Source organism: Barbatula barbatula (genome assembly GCF_947034865.1).
Source record: "Barbatula barbatula genome assembly, chromosome: 25".
In the NCBI taxonomy this organism is placed as follows: domain Eukaryota; kingdom Metazoa; phylum Chordata; class Actinopteri; order Cypriniformes; family Nemacheilidae; genus Barbatula; species Barbatula barbatula.
The window spans coordinates 15,973,268-15,993,854 of record NC_136788.1 but is presented as its reverse complement, the minus strand read 5'-3'; the positions used below and the strand labels follow the sequence as shown (position 1 = coordinate 15,993,854).

Sequence of the window (20,587 nt, the reverse complement as noted above, 5' to 3'; positions counted from 1 at the left end):
GAAAAGAGAAAAGTACAGGAAAAAGGAAGAAAAGAGGGGAAAGCAGGCGGAGAGGAGAGAAGAAAACAAAATGAGAGGAGAAATCGGGAGACGAGAAAGCAAGAAAACAGGAGGAGAGGAAAACTAACAACAACAGGAGGGAGAGAGCAGGAGGAAAGGAGGAGAGTAAACAGGAGATGAAAAGAGAGAACGAGGAGGAGAGACAGAAGAGGAAAGGAGGAGAACATAAAACTAGAAGAGAGAAAATAACAACAGGAGTTCAGAAAAGATAAGTGTGGGGTAGAAGATGAGAACATGGAGAGCAGAGAGGAGAAGAGAGAAGGGAAGAAGATGTATGCTGCTTGTATGTTAAAGCTAGCACGCACACACACGCGGGAATACGGTGGGTTTAACGCTCATCATGTAGCTCTATGACGAAAGCCTTTCATCTCTCTCTCTGTCACCATCAGTAAACCTGCTCTCACCCCTCTCTCACCTCTGAGTTTACAAAGCTCTCTCGCCCGCTCTCTCCTTCTCTCACGCTTTCGTCATTCTCAGACTCGTACACACGCCCGCTCTCCTCTACATGACCTTGACTTAAGTATCACTCCAGGGCTCTATTTCACACACACTCTCTGCCATAATAATCCTGCCAACTTCCCAAATATCTGTGAGTCTAGAAATGTACTTGAGAAAAAAGAGAGGAGAGGAGAGAAGAGACAAAAGAATGAGATGAGATGAGATGAGATGAGATGAGATGAGATGGAGATGGAGATGGAGATGGAGATGGAGATGGAGATGGAGATGGAGATGGAGATGGAGATTGAGATGAGAAAAGACAACAGACAAAAATAGACGTGGAAGTATGTTATGAGAAGAGATGAGACAAAAACAGATGAGGATAGGGAAGATCAGACAAACATAGAAAAGATGAACAGAGATGAGAAAAGACAATATAGACAAAAAAAGCGATAAATACATTTGAGGAAAGGAGAAAAATCGACAAAAAGAAACAAGAACAGAACAGATGAGCACAGATGAGAAGACACAAAATGACATGAAGATAAGACAAGACCAGGGGAGAAAAAACAAGAAGAGAAAAAACTGTATGCAGAGAAAGACGGAGGAGAAGGGACATGAGAATAAAAGAGAAGAAACAAGAAAACAAGTCTTCCATCCATCTCTACCTGAATGACAAGTAAGTCTGGACCCAGCTCAAGTCTACTCGTCTAAAGTGCTGCTGTGCCACTTTTAGACTGAATTAATTCACTCTCATCAAATGGAGGGTTTCGGCCAAAATGATGCTTTTAGACTTGGAGCAAAATCAAGAGGTCATCTCAATAACTCTGAACAAGAGGAAGTATGTTGAAATTGAATTAGGAAACCGCAGGGAGAATCATCTCACGCTGCAATGCTAAGTTGCATGCAGTTCATTTCTTCTCGCTAATTCCTCAGAACCGCTTCTCTCAGCTGCGTTCTTCTCTGAGAGTCTCGAGGAATATGACCTAAAATCTACCCGTCTATTTCAGGTGACCTCTCACAAGGGCTGAAATTAGCTCCCGCTCTGTGTCTCTGCTCAGAATGTAATGTCCCTACAAGACAAATCTGAATTCACCAACGGTCGTCATGAGAAAAACAATGTGAAAACACGTTTTATTGATCATCTTAAAATATAAAGATAGCCTAGGATTCAATTTTATGGCCAAGAGGTTTTTCTTTCATATCTCAGGAGATTTGATGAAGTTCTCAACTTAGTCTCAGACGTTTCTCCTGAAACTGTTTAGAAATAAATGGGACACTAGTTGAAACACTTGAAGTGTACGGAGGTGTAAAACTAATGTAGATTGTGGAGGTAAAATAATCTGGATTTGGGTAAATTTGATGAGAAAAATTGGAGTTCATATCTTCAATAATATTGACTTTTGATTGCAGACTTGACAAATCTGAGCTCAGTTTAACACATTGTTGACATCTCTTGTAAAACAGAGACATTTGTGAGATTTCAAACTCTTTTTCTCAGGAGAAATATCTGAGACGCAGATGAGATTTAAGCAAAGTTTACATTTGCTCTCCATGAGAAATAATTGAGATTCTGTGAATTTTCTTTCTAAATGAAGGTTAGCTTTAGCGTTAAAAACAGCATGTAAACAATAAATGTCCATAGAAAGTCCCCAATGTGAAAACAAAATAAAGTGTTTTTGTGAAATCTCACCATCAGCGCTTTCCACATTACGCAAATGCTGCAAATCAGAGGTCACGACAAAAAAACCTGCTGGCGTCGCATTTACAAAAACAGATAAAAACACTTTTCATGAGGCCATTTCTACATGTCATTTAGCTGCTGATGAAAATGGAGTATGATCTTTTTCTCTCTTTCCTCGCTCGACCATGCCCAACCCTTTCCATCAGACATCCATTTAAATTTCACCCATCCAAACAGAGTCAAGCATTAGAGGGGACTCGCAGTCACTCCGTCTCAATAACACCAACTGCAATTCAACCAAACATTAGCATGACACGCCCTTCTACTATGTGCTTGAAATGCAGTTCGGTTTCGTCTCAACTTTATCCAAACGTACTTAATATAAAGTCTGTTTTGATAAAGCCATAAGCAAATTTGGAACAATTATTAGTCATTTTATATATTCCACAAAGTCAATGAAAAAATGTTTAATATATAAAATCTCAATGAGATCATTTTATTTTATCTTGAGGGACACAAACCAAGATTACCAAAAGTGTACAACTAAAAAAAGTCTGAGTTCAGCATTCAAACAGCTTTTCAATACATTACACTCGGCTACAATCGTGTAAAAACATTTTGTGCTAAACCAAAAGAAATATGCTACAAATCTTCCTCGAAACACAAAGAACATCTACCGCAGTCCACCATTGCGTGTAATATAGAGTCTAGTCCTAGACGGTATGATGCAATGCAAAGTCAGACCTCTCTCTCTCTCCCATATTCTCAATTTCACGCTCACCCCTCTCCCCGCTAATCATTTTAATGACTGTTACATCGCTGCAAATTACGTTAATGCCGCTGATTTGTGGAATAAAAAACAGTGCCACAGAAGATGTCATTTCACACAGTTACCCAGGAAAATATTTGTCACCGCGGAACCGAGGCGCTCGAACTGTGTTTTCATTCAGTCCGACCCTGGGGTGGAAATTAGCATTAATCAATATGAGAGACAGACCTTTAATCGCTCATCAGAGTGCCAGATCCGTCGCTTTACACGGGAGACCATTATTTCATTCATCTGCTCTTAAATTGCTGGTTTTAAAAACACCACTTATTTAAGAGCAGAACGTCCTTCACGACTTGTTACGACGGATGTAGTCGGCATCACGACAACTGAAACTCAATCAAACTTGGAATTCGTAAACATAACGTTCTCCATCTTGAGGTCACCGTTCATTTGTATGGAGTCTCTTTGACGATAATTGAATTTCACTGAAGAATGCGCCTTAAGAGCCATGACAATGAACCACGGGGCTTTTGCACTTCGTTCAAGGTCACGTCCACACCCCCATTTGCCAATAAAATCAATCGTGTACGGAGAATGAGAACGGCCTTCGAAGAGAATGCACAAAATAATTTCCGAAGGAACTCCACTCGAACGCCCAGGCGACTTTGAAACGTGTGGACATATTCATTAGCGGCCAATTTTGCCATCTAATTTTCATTACGATGAAGAGGCTTAAATTCAGAATCAATTTCTTGTTCTTCATCAGAGCGGGCTTGGATCCTACAAAGCTTAAAATCAATGTTCTCTTTCTCACTTATCCCCTGTATATTAGCTCTGTACTGGTGTCTCAATATATCCCATGTTGCCCGAGTTCAGATACTGGGAGTAGTTTTGTAAGGAGACAGGTCAAAGAACCTCTCTCAAAGGGTCCATATTCAATCGAGCCTTTTAAAGGTTTTTAAGTCTTGAGACTGAACATAATACATCCAGGACCAGACAATGACTTGTTCACTGGATGGTGTTCAGTTATTACCACCATTTATAGTAGTGAGCGAGTTTTGAACAAATCTTTTAATTGAATGGTTTTCATTTACTTCCTTGAAACACCCATTTGGGAAGGCTTTCTCAAAACTTTGGAGTTCCTTGTATGACTCAAATTTCCTACTATGACTATCAATGGAGATGCAGAACAAACTGTGTCTGAAATCTAAACTACGTATCCGTATTTAGAGAATAAAACTCTGCAAGATAGACACGGTACTTAGTATTTATACTCAGTAAGTGTTTTCACTTTTGAATGTGGCCTATGGAGACGCAGCTAGAGACAATTTGTCCCGTTCTTCCTCTCGCCGTCTGTCTCTCCACCTCTCTCTTTAAGATCAACAGGATTGCATGAATAATACATGACCTGTCAATCATTTCTGCCTATTATGCCCCTCCTGTTATCATCTGTGCCTCAATAACACGTTCATATTTACAGAATTTCTCCATACACACCCGAAGACATACTGAATCTATCCACATTTTTTCATGACCCATACGGCATCATTCAAACATTGGGTATCTGCAAGTACACAACAAACATCAGCGCACGGTGAGCGTGGGCTGAATTGTACATACGCAAGCATTCTTGCAGTACCTGAGCGATAAGAGTTACCAAGCTATAAGCAGGTCGACTTTAACTAAACGACTCTACAAGATTATCTTTGAACTGTTTCTCCGCCATGACAGTAATTGACCTAAAAAACAAACCACCATGTTCACACTAACGTCTCCTTTAGGACCCTCGGCGGTGTAACAGGCTTGCGTTGTGTTTTTAGCTAAAAAAACAAACTAATACGCATGAAATTAAGCTTGGAGCTTCTTTAACAGAAAGCATCCATAACATCAGACTTCCGCTTTGCTCGAAGCACCTATCACAATGAAATCTGCCTTATCTGCACTTAATCAAAAGTCATTAAAAGAAGAAGTAACAAGCATGAAAGTTAAATATGTCTCATTTGGAGTGAGGTTCCAGATTGCGACTTGCATATACAGTCTGTTCGTTGTTCGCCTCTCAGAACGAGTTATTTCCCCTCATTAAAATCCTGTTACGCAACACTTAAGGCGTTTTAATCAAACACAATTAGCGAACCCTCGTCGCGTTCATCCGTGTGACATTATCGGCAAACACATACCTCGTTATCAATTATCTCGTAAAAACGAGCCGTCGATAAAATGACGGTAAACAAGCAGCGCGCGAGCGAGGAACCCTTCAGCTCGAGAACGATCTCGCGCTTCCCGCCTCCACCTCGATACGCGCGAAGAATTCAGAGCGACTCCGACCAACTGCCGAAATAACGTCAGCTGAGCTCACAACAAACACACACTGTCTACACAACTAGCGTGGATGAAGGTGGGTCTCGATTATGTAACCAAATTGATGCCTTAACGTCTGGCACCTGACTGACTGAATTCTTGGAGATGTCGAAAAAAGGGTTTAGAAAAAGACTTCGTAATGTAAATACAAATTCGTGTGTAGAATATAGAAGTGCATCGTTCGCATCGACATCCGCATTGATGTGGGAAAATGGGAGCTTTTTTTAAACCGGGGGCATTTCGGTGACGGAATTATAGTTGGGGACTCGTCCGTGACCGCCTTCTCTATCCAAACACACTGTCATATTCACGCCACGCTCGTTACCTTCCGCGCTGCCTTGCCCCCTCACCAAACGTCGTATTCAACGCGTTTTTCTTTCTGGGTTTCACTACAGCAGCAGGTGTTGCTGGAACGATCCTAATTCTGACCCCTTCCGGAGCCCCGAAGCTAATTAATTTACCGTGGAAGGGACACCGGGGGAATTGTAACGTTAGTGGACACCCCGTGAATTAACGGGGAATCACGCTCCTGGAACACGTGGGAGAGATAACGCGAATAACAGCCACGGTTTCATCCTAAAGTATAACGTCGTTGCGTAAAACCGATAGCCACGGTTAAAGACGCGTTGACCTTGTGATTTAGTCGCACGTCCTTTCTCAAGTCTCTCGATGCGAGGATACGTCAAGGGCGAATAGATATCGCACAACAAGTAGTTCAGACTCGATCCGCAATTATCCAAACGCTTCCGCTTCACCCAAGACCTTGCACGGGACCTCTAATCAAAGTTTGCGTCCCTATCAATTCTGCAATAACGCAGCACTGCCGCGCAAATGCCCATCGGTGACCCGAAGAGAGCGCGACAATGTCAAACAGTCGTAGATAAAACACGGGGGGGCAAGGCGGAGATCACCCCGTGACAGCTTGCAATGAGCGATCGTGCCAACTGCAACGTCCCGAAACCGTCTCGTGCCACCCCGCCGGACCATCCCATGCCCGTACGGAGATACTCCTACAAGTTTAATGGCAAATAAAAATGCACTCACCTTTGGTGTAGCCCTCCTCCCTGTTCAGATACATGGCTGCAAATTGACTTCTGACTGGATGGGGTGACGTGATTTCACTGGTTATTGTTACTCCGCCGGGGAAACTCTTGCGGTTTCGTGAGTGTTTATTGTTTCGATGCTCGGCGGAGAGTCCTCCCAGAAATACGCGCGAGCAGGTTGTCTCCACACACACACTTTCTCTCCCTCCTCACACGCGCACGGTGACGTGCTTTGAGACATTGCCCCGCGGGTGGGGTGGGTGGGCTGGGATAGACAATGCATTGGACCTGTCATTGTGTGTGTGTGCGTTTATATATACAGTGTTTTGACGATGCCAAATGGTTACATATACCAATAAACCTTATTCAATTGCAGAGATGCAAAATATCGTGCACGCGCCTTCTAAACAGGGATGCTCCTGTCCTTTGAGTCTTGAAGATGCACCTGGTACCCACTGAGACAAGTGTCAGGAGTTGTGCTTTATTAACCAGTTGTTGCATAACATCCAATTTGTGCACCGGTGGCGCAGATGAGGCTCCGCAGGTGGGGCTGGTCACAACACCGCTTTCCCAGCGGATCCCCCGCCCGCCTCATCCCAGGTAGCGGCATCACCGGGTGTCGTCGTGAATATGAAAGAGAGAACGAATGGGATTAGCGACCGACCATATATCTCCCGTCCCGTAATGAACCTCTGTGCGCGCACTCATTGCGCACGCCAGTCGCGCCTCTGGAACAGCTGATGGATTGCGTGTCAAAGTGGCGCCGTGTAGCGGCCCAAGCGTGCCATCACAACAACAATACACCTGCAATTGATTTTTTACTAATATCTGAAACAGTACGTTTTTGTTTCTTTTCTCCCTTGAAACGCAAAAGGAAAGACTTCGACAAATGTGTACGTCGAGGGGAAATGGGTTTAATCATAAAGTTTATTAAAAGTCGACACGTTCAAGTCCTGTTAGTTACATTCAAATATATGTATGTATGATATTTATGGCTGGCTTTATCCAAAGATACCTCGCCTCGAAGACGTCACAGCAAAGGACATTATATATGGACTTTTAATGGGAAATAACAAAGTCAACTTCTTGGTTAACAATCCTAAAAATTTGGTTAAAAATTTACCTAAAATATTTAAAGGTGATGCCAAGGTTCTGTGCATTTCATGGTGAATTTGTTTCAAAAGCCCTTAGAGTGATTAAGAAACCCTAGCCCCTTATATATATTTTTTATATAATTTTTTCCCTTTTTTGTGTGTATTTTATGTACCTGCACCCGTTTGGGGGTTTCAATGGTAAGAACTGTTATTATTGCCATATTGTTAGTACATGAATATTTGTTCAATAAAAAAAATTACATTAAAATATGGCGCATTGAGACACGCCCCTTGTCGTCATTTAACTTACTGACATTGCGGATAGTTTTTAATAGTTTTCCCGTTTCTTAAGTAGTTGGTTCTTTCTTGTTATTAAACCTTATCAAATGAAATCATACAAATAATAACGAACAGTAAATATTTGCATCTGCAATTGGTCAGAGAAAGAAATGGACCCGCCCAACCATAATAAATTCCAGATTTTCAAATTGTTGCACACTTTTGTTATTATATGGTTATTTATATTTAAATTGTGCTTCTGCGATTAAAAATGTGCCATTTAACTGAGATAACGTTGTGTTTTTACAATAGAACATGAAATACTTTGTAGGTGAGGTTTGCATAGTCACAGATTTTATTTTCAACAAGGTCTCTTTTTTAAGTGTGCAGTTAGGTTGCATTTTACAGCATGCACACTATGGTGAGTTTGTCTGCACTCCAGCTTACTTTAGATGTCATGCAATATTCAACACTGGTGCATCAACATGGGTTTCTCAGTCCCAAAGTTGTAATCTTAGATGTGTGTACTTTAACCTTGCAGGCATTAATGTAGAGCTAATGTCAACCAGCAGACATCCGTATTAATAGCCATGCACTAAAAGTCAAGTCCATCCAAATGAGTGACTTATGAAATAGAGATATTGCATTCTGAATAAAGTATACGGGGTGAACTACTGTATCTGAAGATTAGAGCAGGTTTGAACAAAAATGGCTTAGAAATCATTCTAGACGTTCATCTACACAAAACAAAGCCTGTCGTGGTTCCTCTCACAAGATAAGCTAAGAGACAGGGCTACTCATCACCTCTAATGCTTATGATAGTCATTATATTATGATTTTCCAAACCGCCCCAGATCATTTATTTGGGGAGTTTTGTGGTAGTTGAGACACATAAAGTCTTCAGGTGTAATTGTAAAGATCAGGGATGGATGCGAGTGGTCCGTTGAGAGTCTGTATATACAGGCCAGGCACAAATGGAGATATAAACTCTTATATAACCGTTACATATTCAACAAACTGCCATAAGGGTGACTTGATGCTCAATGAACTGTGTCCGGATGGCTTATAATATGAATTTGTCTTTCGTGCATGTACATGTGACGTGAGCGTGTGGATTTTGTCGTCACAGTCCTGATGAAAAACAAGTCTTTTGTTGTTAAAACTCTTTGGTGACAAATCCAGTTTTAGTGCTTCAAGTGAAATCACACTAAAAACTTTTAATATACAATGTACAGGCAATGCGTGGCTTCATTTTTGACAGCGTGAAAGAGCAACGAGGTGTACAGTTTGTGTGTCAAATATATAAAGTAAACACAAAAATATGAATTATTTGTTGAAAAGCACTAATATTGATGCATTCATCTCTAGATGTTAAATAATACAATACTTCAGATGTAAATGAGGTTTTTCTCCTCTTTTAGCAGGTGTGCGTGTGTGCTGAGGAAGGACAACCCTGACCACGCCTCCTGGCGGTAATTACCCACAATTCATCGCTCTCCTTCATTTATTATCTTCTGCTAAAGTCAGCATTTATGTGATGTAAATGAATGTGTGACACACACGCACTTATTATTTTTATGCCATAAATAGCACATGATGAAGATTAATGGTTTATTGCACCCAACAGCGATTTAATTGCATCCACTGACTGAGGATCTATAAAATCAAACATGACCTTATTTACCAATGTAAAGTGCCATGTTTGTTTTTTCCATGTAAAGTGTGTCAATGCACCCGTGTAATGAGCTGGAATGAGTCTGATGTATGATACTCATTACAGTAATGCTGCGTGCGGCTGTAATGTGTTTGGTGCCTGTGAGGTGGGTGAATTATACACTCAATTATCTTCTCAATCAAAAGACACCATAGACTAACATGAGAAATACACGCGAGATCTTCCCTGTGTTCGTCACTAGGGCGGGTATAAAGTCGATACAACAACATTTCACTTTGAGTCAGTGTCATAAAAAGTGTGCGATTGGTGTGAAATGTAAAACAGGAACATTATGGAGTCAAATTAAGGATTTCAAACAAAAAAAAAGAACACATATTTTACAGGAGATTTGCTCCAAGATGCTATAGGGCATTTTCCAAATCATCGGGTTATATAAACACACATATGTTATAAAGCCATGTACTGTACTCTGTGTGTTTTGGTTTTCTAGGACTGATCTTTAAGGTCAGTCCATCACATCTGCTTTCACTCTCTCTCTATAAATATCTCTGTCTTCTCCTCTCAGAAAACTTGATTCCCATTGATTTAGTGGCCTATATACACATTACCACTCTCTCTCTCTCTCTCTCTCTCTCAGAGTAAAAGCTTAGCTAGTTCATGGTTGATTTTTACTGAATATATGTTTAAAATAAGCTCTCATGCATGCAGCTGCGTTTTAACTATTTATTATGGAGACCATCGCACAGGTCATGCGTTCGTCTTGACTTACGATGCAGCTGTCAAGAACAATTGCCGTGGCGACATCCCTTAATGACGATGTGTTGTGTTAAAGGAATAGTTTCCCTCAAAATGACATTTCTCTCCCTGTTCCCAAACGCATATGCTGTTTTCTCTATTTCATAAAGTTTGAAACGACAAGGGGGCGAGTAAAGATGTGTGAACTGTTTCTTTAAGAGATCATAAAGATGATGTAATACTACAATACGTTAAACCTCGGTGTATATAGCCTACCTGACATGCACTTATTGTAATTGTGCAATGACTCACTTGTCTTTTGTATTTTGAGGTCACGTGTTAATAGTAAACGTGACCTGAAGGCTGAACGTGCAGTGAATGAGCTCACTGTAGTAAACATAGAATGGATCATATTTTACCGCGCGCGGTCCACTTGAAACATAACCCGCATTGAATTTCAATACACACACTGACTGTCGCAGAATGGATGGGATTACATTTCCTGTCTGGTCTCCTGGAAATCGAAAGCAGGAAAAAATCACATTCGGTAACAAACACATTAAAGATGTATCTTTCAGTCGCCATTATTTCGAGCAAAAACAAACCCGGTGGATAAAGAATGTATGCTTGCGGCCACCGGTCTTGTTGTTTTATAAAGTAAGAATGGGTAATATTGTATGGCTTGTGTGACTTACTGGATCAAATCAGTCATTTTTCATCACACTCTGTATATTATTTATATCACCACAGTGACATCTAGTGGCTCTTTCTGACTACTGCACACATAATAATGTGACCTTGAGAAAAGGGAAGACGTGGCTATATATGGATGGTGAATAAATAAACATATATACACATTGTAAACAGATATACCCCTTTTAAACTTTTCTTTCTCTTCTGGTGAAAATTTAAGTGAGAATTTGCCATACTTATGTCTGCCTTTGTATCAATTTATCACTTCATTTGCTTCCCTGGACAGATCTCAGTCCTGATGGTTTTAATGGTCATAATGGTAGCTGTGCTGGTTTTAAAGGAAGCTATAATGGTCTATGTGGGTCTCTACTGGTAATGTGTTTGGTTCTGTTGGTGGTTATCTAGCGGATGGGATCAATAAAACACAACCCTACTGGAATAATACCCAAAACAAAGAAATGTTGTACTGGTTTCAATGGAAAACAGCTGATGGCTCATACTGGACATTAGAATTTCTATTGCTATCTTCAGCGGGAACGATAACACACAATGTATCTTTAATAACATTTTTATGCACATATCTCTATGCACACAGATTAAATGAACCATCCATCTCATGGGTTACTCATTAAGTTGGGAGAGTAAGTCGGTGTAGTTATATAGATGCTGAGAGAAAGCCACGCCTCTCTTTAAGGTAAACAAAATCATCACAGGCCAAAAAACCTTTATGAACAAAGTCGTTTTATTGAACAACAATCTGTGACATGGAAGGAAGTGTGTTATCAGTTTTTACAACAACGATCAAAACGATTGCTGTATTTCAGTCTCACACATGTGATGTTTGCATGACAACACACACACACACACACGCTCTGCCTTGACATACAGATTCACGTCACTTCCAGGAGTGCTGTGTTGTGCACTTTGCGTACTTGTGTATTGTCTAGTTAAAGTGCGCCATTGCACCTGTTCTCTCGGAGGAGGAAAGCCAAAGCGTTGCGGATGGATGTTCTGTTTATAACTCTACGGGTCAGTAAACAGCAGCACGTGAAGCATCACGTCATATTTCACCCCAGTATGAAAAGACAGATTATAATTTGCATTATGTGTCTATTTTAAGGTCCATTTAGTATTTTATTGCCAGTTTCTTAACATGGAGACTTAAAGGGCAGATGTGCTTGTAAGTGTCACGATGCAAAAGAAAACAAACATGGTTGTAAAATACCTTTTTTTCTTTTCACTGGGATATAATATGACATGTGCATGTTTTAAAAGTGTTTACACCACTTTCTATGGACTATTTCTTAATTATTGCATAAATATGCGCTGGTCTTTATATATACTGTAGATATGATCTTTATTATTTAAAGAGTGAGATCTTAAATATCTAACATCTAATTTACTACTAAATAAGATTGAATCCTATTATCAACATTGGTTATATGATTTAAATATACATTCTGTGGTTTGTCGAAACAAACCGGTTATACATCGCTAACAATATCGCTTCTTTAGCAAACAGAATATGTACGATATCAAAGGGTAGATTGTGAATATTGCAGCTGTGCCAGATATCTTTTGTGCTCGTGTCGTTTTATTGTAAAATCGATTCAATATTTGGTGTTTTTTTGCCACCTGCTGTCTAATTCCTTCAAGTATAAAAAGATAGGACAGATGGTGGAAAAAGAAATGGAGGGAATGTTTAACACTCGTGTGTTACATAAACGACAAAAAACAAGGCGCCATTACACACACACACCCGTGCACTTGACTGACCCCTGTGCAAACACATACAGTACATGACCCGTCACGAAACACATCAGTTCACAGCCGATAAAACATGATGGAAATCACAATCAAAAAACAAAATCATCACAAAAATCACAGACAATAATCATCACAGTAAGGAAAATATTTAGACATTTTAGCATTAGGAATGTTCAGGACAAAATATCAACAATAACAGCTGATGAAACAAAGACGAGGCATAAAAAAAGATCATCAGGGTCGGACTTACAAAGTCTTTAAAGTTCGGGTTTCACTGGTGGCAAAAGCTTCAATCTGACATCGCATTTCGTTTAAATGTCATATAAACATTGATGAGGTAACCACTCGCATTAAAAATCTGCATGTGTTACGACCCTGTAAAGTCCAACATCTGACCTTTGTGAAATAAATAATTATGAGCATCCGTTTTGAAATGCTGAATTTTCACCAATACTAGAGATGTTTACTTGTAAAACAGCACCATGTAATCTTCTAAAGCTCCAGCGAATGATCATTACAGTTATTCTCATATTCATAAGTAACAATCTACATTCAATTGCAGAACGATAATAGCCGATCTACATCAACACTGAACGTGAGAATGCACTTAAAGCACATTATAATGGCTTTCTCCTGTAAGACAGCTCTGATCGGCACGGTGCTACTCCCGCCCGGCGGCCACATACACATTGGGGATGAATACAGTTGTCACTCCACTTCTGACTGGTTTCAAATCAGTTTATTATTGGAAGGACGACTACGACATGTCAATTCACTGCTCAAATTCAAATGGTAAGAAATGGTCTTCTTACTCCGTATAGTCCGGTGCAAATATCTAAACATTGTTAAATCAAGAACCACATCTCACATCAACATTGAGTTTATGTATAAAAGTTACATTTGATGCTTGATTTAGTTTGCAGGACAAAATCATTTAATATCTCAAGTAGTTTTGCTTCTCAAATAAATGTATATTTTAAGAATGTTTAGATATTTGTTCTGAAAAACAAGACAAAAGTACTGAGTAAGAAATTCCTTTTTTTAACGCAGTGTTACTACGTTTTCTAGTTAATGCAGTGCGACGCATTATGTCACTTTGGCCACAAAAAAGGATAGTTACTAATATAAGAACTGTTCACACCAAGGACGATAACTATATAGACTATACAGTGAAACTTTATAGCCAATAACTATGTGTTCAGAGGTGTACAAAGACCTTAAATAATATTTGTATTATGTTTGAATGAGCTCTTTCTATGTACATACACCGCACATGGAATTCGCCATGTTGTTTCTACAGTAGCCCTAAAAGGACAAACGGCTCTACAGAGCACGTTTCATAAATACGTTATCTCCAGCAAAGAAGCTGAAACGTGACCATATGTTTGTCCCATGTCAACCACCGTAGTGCTTTGAAAGGAAGGGGTGTAGTGAGCCGTTTGTTGCATTTCACAACTTCACCGCCTCTAAATTGTATACACTGGCCCTTTAAAATGTGAAACTGCACCGCGCGAGCTTAGAATAAACATAACTGTGTGGATGCTATGAGTGTACTTGGTGCGAACCGGCCTTTACACGGAGGTTCTTAAATAATTCTGGAAAAGAAAAGGTTAGAAATAAGAAAAGGAAAAACAGAAAGGGTGAGGTATTAGAAGTCGGGATTTGGTCAGAAAGCATTTGGCAGTGTAAAACAGACTCTCGCAACGCATTTGTGAGCCTGAGCCCACAGCACTCTTTACTAAACACGTAGGCAACCTTATCTCACCGTAACCGCTGTCGGGTGTTGTGACAGCACATATTGTTAGAGGAAACACAAGCTGTTGTTTTTGAGTTCTCACAATAGGCCCGTTTGAGGATCGATCCAAACGCATCTAAGACGCCACAAATAAAGACGGACGGCGTAAATGTGCATTACAAGTGCTTTGTTCGATTCGTCCGGTAGTGCATTTGAGAAAGAAAATGGACGCATGCTTTCCAAAACCAACACTGGTTCAAACGTGTAAAAATGTAAACCGCAATAACTCGTGATTCCAGATGCCGATAAACGTAAAAGGAATGGACAGGCAAACGACGTGGGGTGTGCAAATAAGCAACATAAACAAAACAATCGTAATAATATCATCTGCATATGTACATTACAGTAATCAACAATAATCACACACGATTAAACACTAATAAAACTGTCCATACAAATATATAGTGAGATATAATTACACACACATGTGTGTTTAGACGTCTATAATAATCAATATTATTTGATTGACTTGAGTTTAAAGTCTGGACCATCACTTCATAAGCGTGTGCTTTTCAGCTTGGAATGACAATTACAATTCTCCCTCCCGTGTTCCCGTGATGCATCATGGGAGCTTAGAAACGCAGCCAAAGGGGAGGTCTTACAATCATAATACACTTCACTTTGGCTTTTACAAATCCTGTGGTGAGTTTCTGTTAATCTGATATTTGTAATGTTTGCCTCTCTATCGCCACCTCTGTTTGAAACATACAATTGCAGGTTACTTATGTACTCATGCTTGGGTTGAAGTCAAATGACTCTTCAACATTGATTTCGTGTGCTCAATAACTGGTTTTTGTTTATTTTTAATAACCAATGTGCTACATATTTTCAACGATAAAACTAGAGAAGTGATCTGATATGAAACCCCAATCGGATTATAGGGATCGCAAGCGATATCGTAGTAATGAGAAATATATACCAGGTTCGGTTGGGTTTGTTGGAGGGAGGAAGGAATGATTCGAAAGAAAGAGGCAGTTTGAAGCGTGTAAGTTTTCTTATGGATATTAATTCCTGGCAAAATGTGAAGAACAGGTCAAATGCGGAATAGAGATAGAAAGCCGATTGGCTTTTTAAAAATTGGATTGTAAATAGACTTCAGATCACCTACGAATGTGATTTACTCTAGTAAACTTCATAAATAGTATTTCATTTGTTTTTGTGCTATTCGCTACAAACAATAAATGAATCGAGTTCAATAATAGAATCGCTGCCTTTTTGGACACAAAAAATGATCTGAGGATTATCCTTCAAAAAGTGTAAGAGAAGGAGTGCTTATGTTTTAAAGGTTTTACACTTTGATTCGGTCAATTTGAGAGACGTTTTCAAATATCATTCACATTTTCAACTCATTGAATTTTTTTGCGCGATGTTTTAATACAAGTTAACATTTCGATGTCCCTATACTCGCTATCTCAGCATGTGTGTCCGTTGTGTGTTTGTTTGTGTGTGTTCAACATCTAACACATTGAGAAACACAAACACACACACAAACTTTTATACGTCAGCTAAAGGTTAGTCCTAGCGCAAAGAGCATTCAAACTTGGCCGACAAACATAAGCAAACACAGGGGCAAAATAATAAAGTTCACAGAGAACATTACAGGCCCTCCAGTTTTAAGAAATTCAAAACAGCAAGTTGTTTTTGCAAGGGCATAATGTTCCAAGTGTCATGACTTATCAACTACGTCGTAAGATAACACACCTCCAGCGATCTTACGATGGCTCGCCATTTACAAGGATTAAATGATCATGATTGTATATATATCAACGAATCAAAGTCATTTAGTCTCAGCGCGAGACCAGAGGAGACAAACCAGGCAGCTTGGCAAACACAGTCTCACTTAACTCTCAGTATTAAAACCACCACATTCAGATAAAAACACACGTCAAAACGCCACAACAACAAACGCTAAAAATCAGGTAAAGTGGTCCACGTTACGTTTTGATCCTTCGGTCACGGCGAACCTCGCGAGGGAGGAGAGGGGCGGGGAAAAGATCTGACTGGCGCAATGCGTGTTGGGTCGGGAGATGGCGGTGAGAAGATCGGTTAGTTGTTTCGTTTGGCCAGACAGCTCAGGATGTACTCTCCCACACCTAGAAAGTACACCACCTGTGCGATGCCGAACAGAGGGGCGATGACAAGAGCTCGGCAGTACGCCCCCTTCAGGAAAGCACCAGGACCTTCGTTGTGTAATATCTTCCTGTAATCAGATAGATGAAGAGAATAAATAAAAATGTGTAATAAATCTTTTATAGCATCTGCTAAAGATCGCTGCTGAAAGGAATGAATAAGATTAGGTCACCTGATGACCACGCAAGCCAATAAATATCACATCACCTGATACAGTCCGTCACCCCACTGTAAGTGTCCTCTTGACTACCTCGCGTGAGCGACTGTAACCTGGTCTTTATCACTGAAACACACACACAGCAAGTACAGACGGTTTCAACGGGAACAGTTGTAAAAGAGCACACGTGGATTGCAAAACGCCCTTTTTCAAAACCTTGCCCTGAGGGAACATCCTAACTGAAATGAAACCTTACAAGTGTCTGATTTAGCATGCACTCCATAATAATACGCTATTATAATACGTATTTGTATATGGAATGCGGTGCGTTGTGGGATTGCCTTCTCGGTTGACAAAAAAACTGCATTGAAAAGAACGTTACCATCTACAGGGTTGACGGCGACGGCGGCCGTGCTTCCAGCGATGCAGCCGGACAGGAATGACACGTAGAAAGGGGCGGGGCCGTCAGCGTCTTTCTTTCCCAAATTATTCAGATTAGCAAACAAAGGAAAATAAATTACGGAAAACGGGACGTCCCTGAAAAAACGAGACTTGGGTTAGCCATGCCGTGTTGTGTGAGTATTTCTGAAATGGCTATATGTGTGTTTTTATACCTGAGCAGCGTGGCTCCCAGGCCCTTGTAGAGACCCGCGATGCCTTTTTCCTTCAGTAATTCTCGAGTGAGTTGCATAGCAGTGGGAGACTTCACCTCGACCGGGCCTCCGGGGGTCACTGCCTGAGGCATGAGCTTCCTCTGGGCCGCTACACACACACACACACACACACACACACAATTACACACTAAGCAGCATAAATGGGACTTTGCTCGCACTGTGTGAATTATATAATAATTTGTCAAATCTTAAAGAGATTACCATGTCAAAATTAAGTTTTTGTGTAAAACTATAATTTTTGTTTCATTATGTAAACTACTAACAATATTTCTCACAAATGTCAAATAAAAATAATGAATCTATTTACATTTATTAGCAGAAAATGAAAACTAGAGAAACAGGAAAAATTTGTACATGAGTTTATGAAAAGTTCAAAAATGAATTTAAACAAAATCAAACTTCGGGAGTGATAAAGTCCTCCAACATCAATGTGAAAGAACATGACAAGACACATCATAAAAATCAAGGCTTTCACATTGCTGTTGGAGGACTTTGACACTCTAGAAGTTTGATTTTGTTGTAACTCAACAGACACGGGACCGGAGTGGCCACAACACATCTAGAAAAGCTCATTAAATACAAATGTTGGAATAGTCTCTTAAATATTTCTGCAGCTGTATGTCAACCCCGTTGGTCAACGTGGCCAAAAGAGGGCGATGTTTCACCGTCATCTAATATTGCCATTTTAAACCTCTAGGTTCTTACCAATCCTTCCAGCATCCTGCAGCTGAATCTTCAGCATCTCCATTGGTGTCGTAACAATGACCTGAAACACAAAACATAATCAGACAACAGTGATGAGCACATATAAATGTCCACACAAAAAGATGTGAAACCTACACCAGATTTTTGATGTCACTGTAAATGGTTAAACCGGTTGTGTTACATCTTTATATGTTGAGTTTATTCTTCAGCTAGCTGTTGTTTAAGACAATCACAGCTTCCAGCATCCAGAACCACAATCACGCACAATCGACAACATCCTCCTACATTCAGATTGACAGACAAATGAAAAAAAAGTACACTAACCCTCTCTCCTTCTCTCAACAGGTAGTGGTCTGGCTTTTGTTGAAACTAGTAAATTTTGTATTGTTTTAATACTTTTATTTTAATAAATAATAGCAATAAATGATTGCTCTTTTATGACATTTGACTTATTGCTCCCTGAACTCTTGGATAAAAGTGTCTGCTAAATGATTAAATGTAAATGTAATGTAAATGTAGAATCAGATGGGTTGAGTCTAGCAACTCGTTCTCCTTTCATAACACGACATACTTCTGATTATTTTACTTAAACTAAACCTTGTGATTGACTCACAGCTGTCACACGACTGCATCACTATTCTGTATATACGTAACTCTGTTATTTCAATTCATAAAATTGCTGATGAACTACACTACCTTACAGATCAGCAGTTTATTCCTATAACTGTCGTCAGAAAAATGGCAAAAGCACTCCTGCAGGTGAATCTTTGCTCTGTTTGTGGAAGATGAGCTCAGGTGTGTATAACGTGTACTGTGTGTTTGTACGGTTAATGCCTTTGCGTTTTGTCTCCCAGGCCATTAAAGACAATTATCTGCATGAATCAAACTCAAACACAAATTGGTGTGTATTCACGTGTATGTGTGTGTGGGAAATAATAGCACCAATGAATAAAAGCTATTAATGGATGCTCAAATATCAGATCCATTACAGAAAGCATGTGTACTTTAGTGCATACTCTACATTACATCATACTCTCTCTCTCGTTGCATACTGACCTGACATGTACCGGCGCCGCAGCCGGCCAGCATCTCTCGTAACAGAGTGAGTTTCTGTCTGAAGAGAGAGAGAAAGAAAGCTTGATTATCACAAACACACACGGAGGCTTGTTAATAATTCACACTGTGACTGGGCAGCCGTGGTCAATAATTCACTGGTGCCGGAGTATGGTCGCCATGGCGACGCAGGTGGTCCGGGAATCATTGAGACATCTGAGCAGGGCATTGTGGGTATTGTCTGTGTGCAGCGGCCCCTATTTAATATTAATGCGTGTCGTGTGATGCAATGTGATATTGTTCCATGTGCTGAATGGATTGAGATGATTGACAGTGTTGGGATGTGGCTGTACCGTGATACAGTAACAGTGAAAAATTGTAACACCATGAAACATTCCAAAGATTTGTGGTTCATAGACGGTACTTTGATTTAGCGTACGGTTCTTAAAGGGGTATTTTAAGGACCATGCTAATACCGTTTGTACAATGCCATGCGGATTGACTACCATATTAATGAAACATACACCACGTTAACGTTATGGTAGTGGCAGAAAAAACACTTTATATTGAAATGGTTATACCTTTGGTCACCTTTTACTGAATGTTACCGTAACCTGACATATTTCACACAGGGGTGAGAAATGTAAAGTGTGTGTGGACGGGAATGAAAGCAAGCAGTGTGTTAGGCCAAAGGCTGTGTCAGCATCACTCTGTGTGTGCGTGTGTGAAGTAACTTATATTGATCTGTGCCCATAGTTGAGTGTGTTTGCATGTCACTCACCCGTCCTTAGAGAGGTAATGTCTGAAGAAATCATTGGCCGCAAGCTTGATGGCTTTTTCAGGAGTGACGAGAGTTAAATTTACAGCAGCACCTGAGAGAGAGAGAGAGAGAGAGAGAGAGAGAGAGATGACTTTAGATTTTCTTTAAAACACAAAGCCTACACTAACTTACATATTAAGTATGCATGCTTGATTCTCCTTTTCCTATTTCCTCTCCATAATCTACGATTTTATGAATAAAAGTGCAAATAAAAGTAAGTAAACAAAACTAAAATGTTTGCCGGTGTATCACCATCTCTGTTTGAACCTTAAAACTGCAGTTTAAGTCACATGCTAATCTTTCCATGTGTTGAAGTCAAACATTTCACAACATTCCCCGTGAAGTCTGATCCGTCAGCGATTAGAAACATATTTTGAAGCAAAACACTTCACATATTCCAGCTTTAAACACACTTACCTCTATACATTCCAAAATATCCCTCCGACCGAATGGTCTTAATAAGGCAGTCAGACCTGCAACACAAACACACATGACACGTGAACTTCAAGAATCTGAGTTTGCTATTAGATTTGAATGGATCAGTTCACACTCACATGCTGGTGTAGAGTCGAAATCCATTCTGCTGGTTCTGCAGACGAGTCTTGGCCAGATCGATGGGAAACACGCAGGTCACACCGATCAGTCCGGCGACGCCTCC

The 20,587-nt window shown here is 40.1% G+C and overlaps 2 protein-coding genes across 2 annotated transcripts in view; both read right to left on the bottom strand.

Moving 5' to 3' along the window:
* Positions 1–6,470, bottom strand: part of syt7a (synaptotagmin VIIa) — a 68,691-nt gene extending 62,221 nt beyond the window's left edge. Inside the window, exon 1 of the mRNA XM_079450739.1 lies at positions 6,354–6,470. Within this exon, the coding sequence (XP_079306865.1) occupies positions 6,354–6,387 (34 nt within the window). The 5' untranslated portion in view covers positions 6,388–6,470. The remainder of the gene's footprint in view (positions 1–6,353) is intronic.
* A 5,080-nt stretch (positions 6,471–11,550) lies between these two features.
* slc25a22a (solute carrier family 25 member 22a) overlaps positions 11,551–20,587 on the bottom strand; it is a gene marked incomplete at its 5' end in the record, with an annotated part of 11,099 nt that continues 2,062 nt past the window's right edge. The window contains 9 exons of the mRNA XM_079450938.1: positions 11,551–16,590; positions 16,728–16,803; positions 17,060–17,214; positions 17,292–17,439; positions 18,057–18,117; positions 19,113–19,170; positions 19,891–19,981; positions 20,347–20,402; positions 20,484–20,583. Coding sequence (XP_079307064.1) covers positions 16,437–16,590; positions 16,728–16,803; positions 17,060–17,214; positions 17,292–17,439; positions 18,057–18,117; positions 19,113–19,170; positions 19,891–19,981; positions 20,347–20,402; positions 20,484–20,583 — 899 coding nt within the window. The 3' untranslated portion in view covers positions 11,551–16,436. The remainder of the gene's footprint in view (positions 16,591–16,727; positions 16,804–17,059; positions 17,215–17,291; positions 17,440–18,056; positions 18,118–19,112; positions 19,171–19,890; positions 19,982–20,346; positions 20,403–20,483; positions 20,584–20,587) is intronic.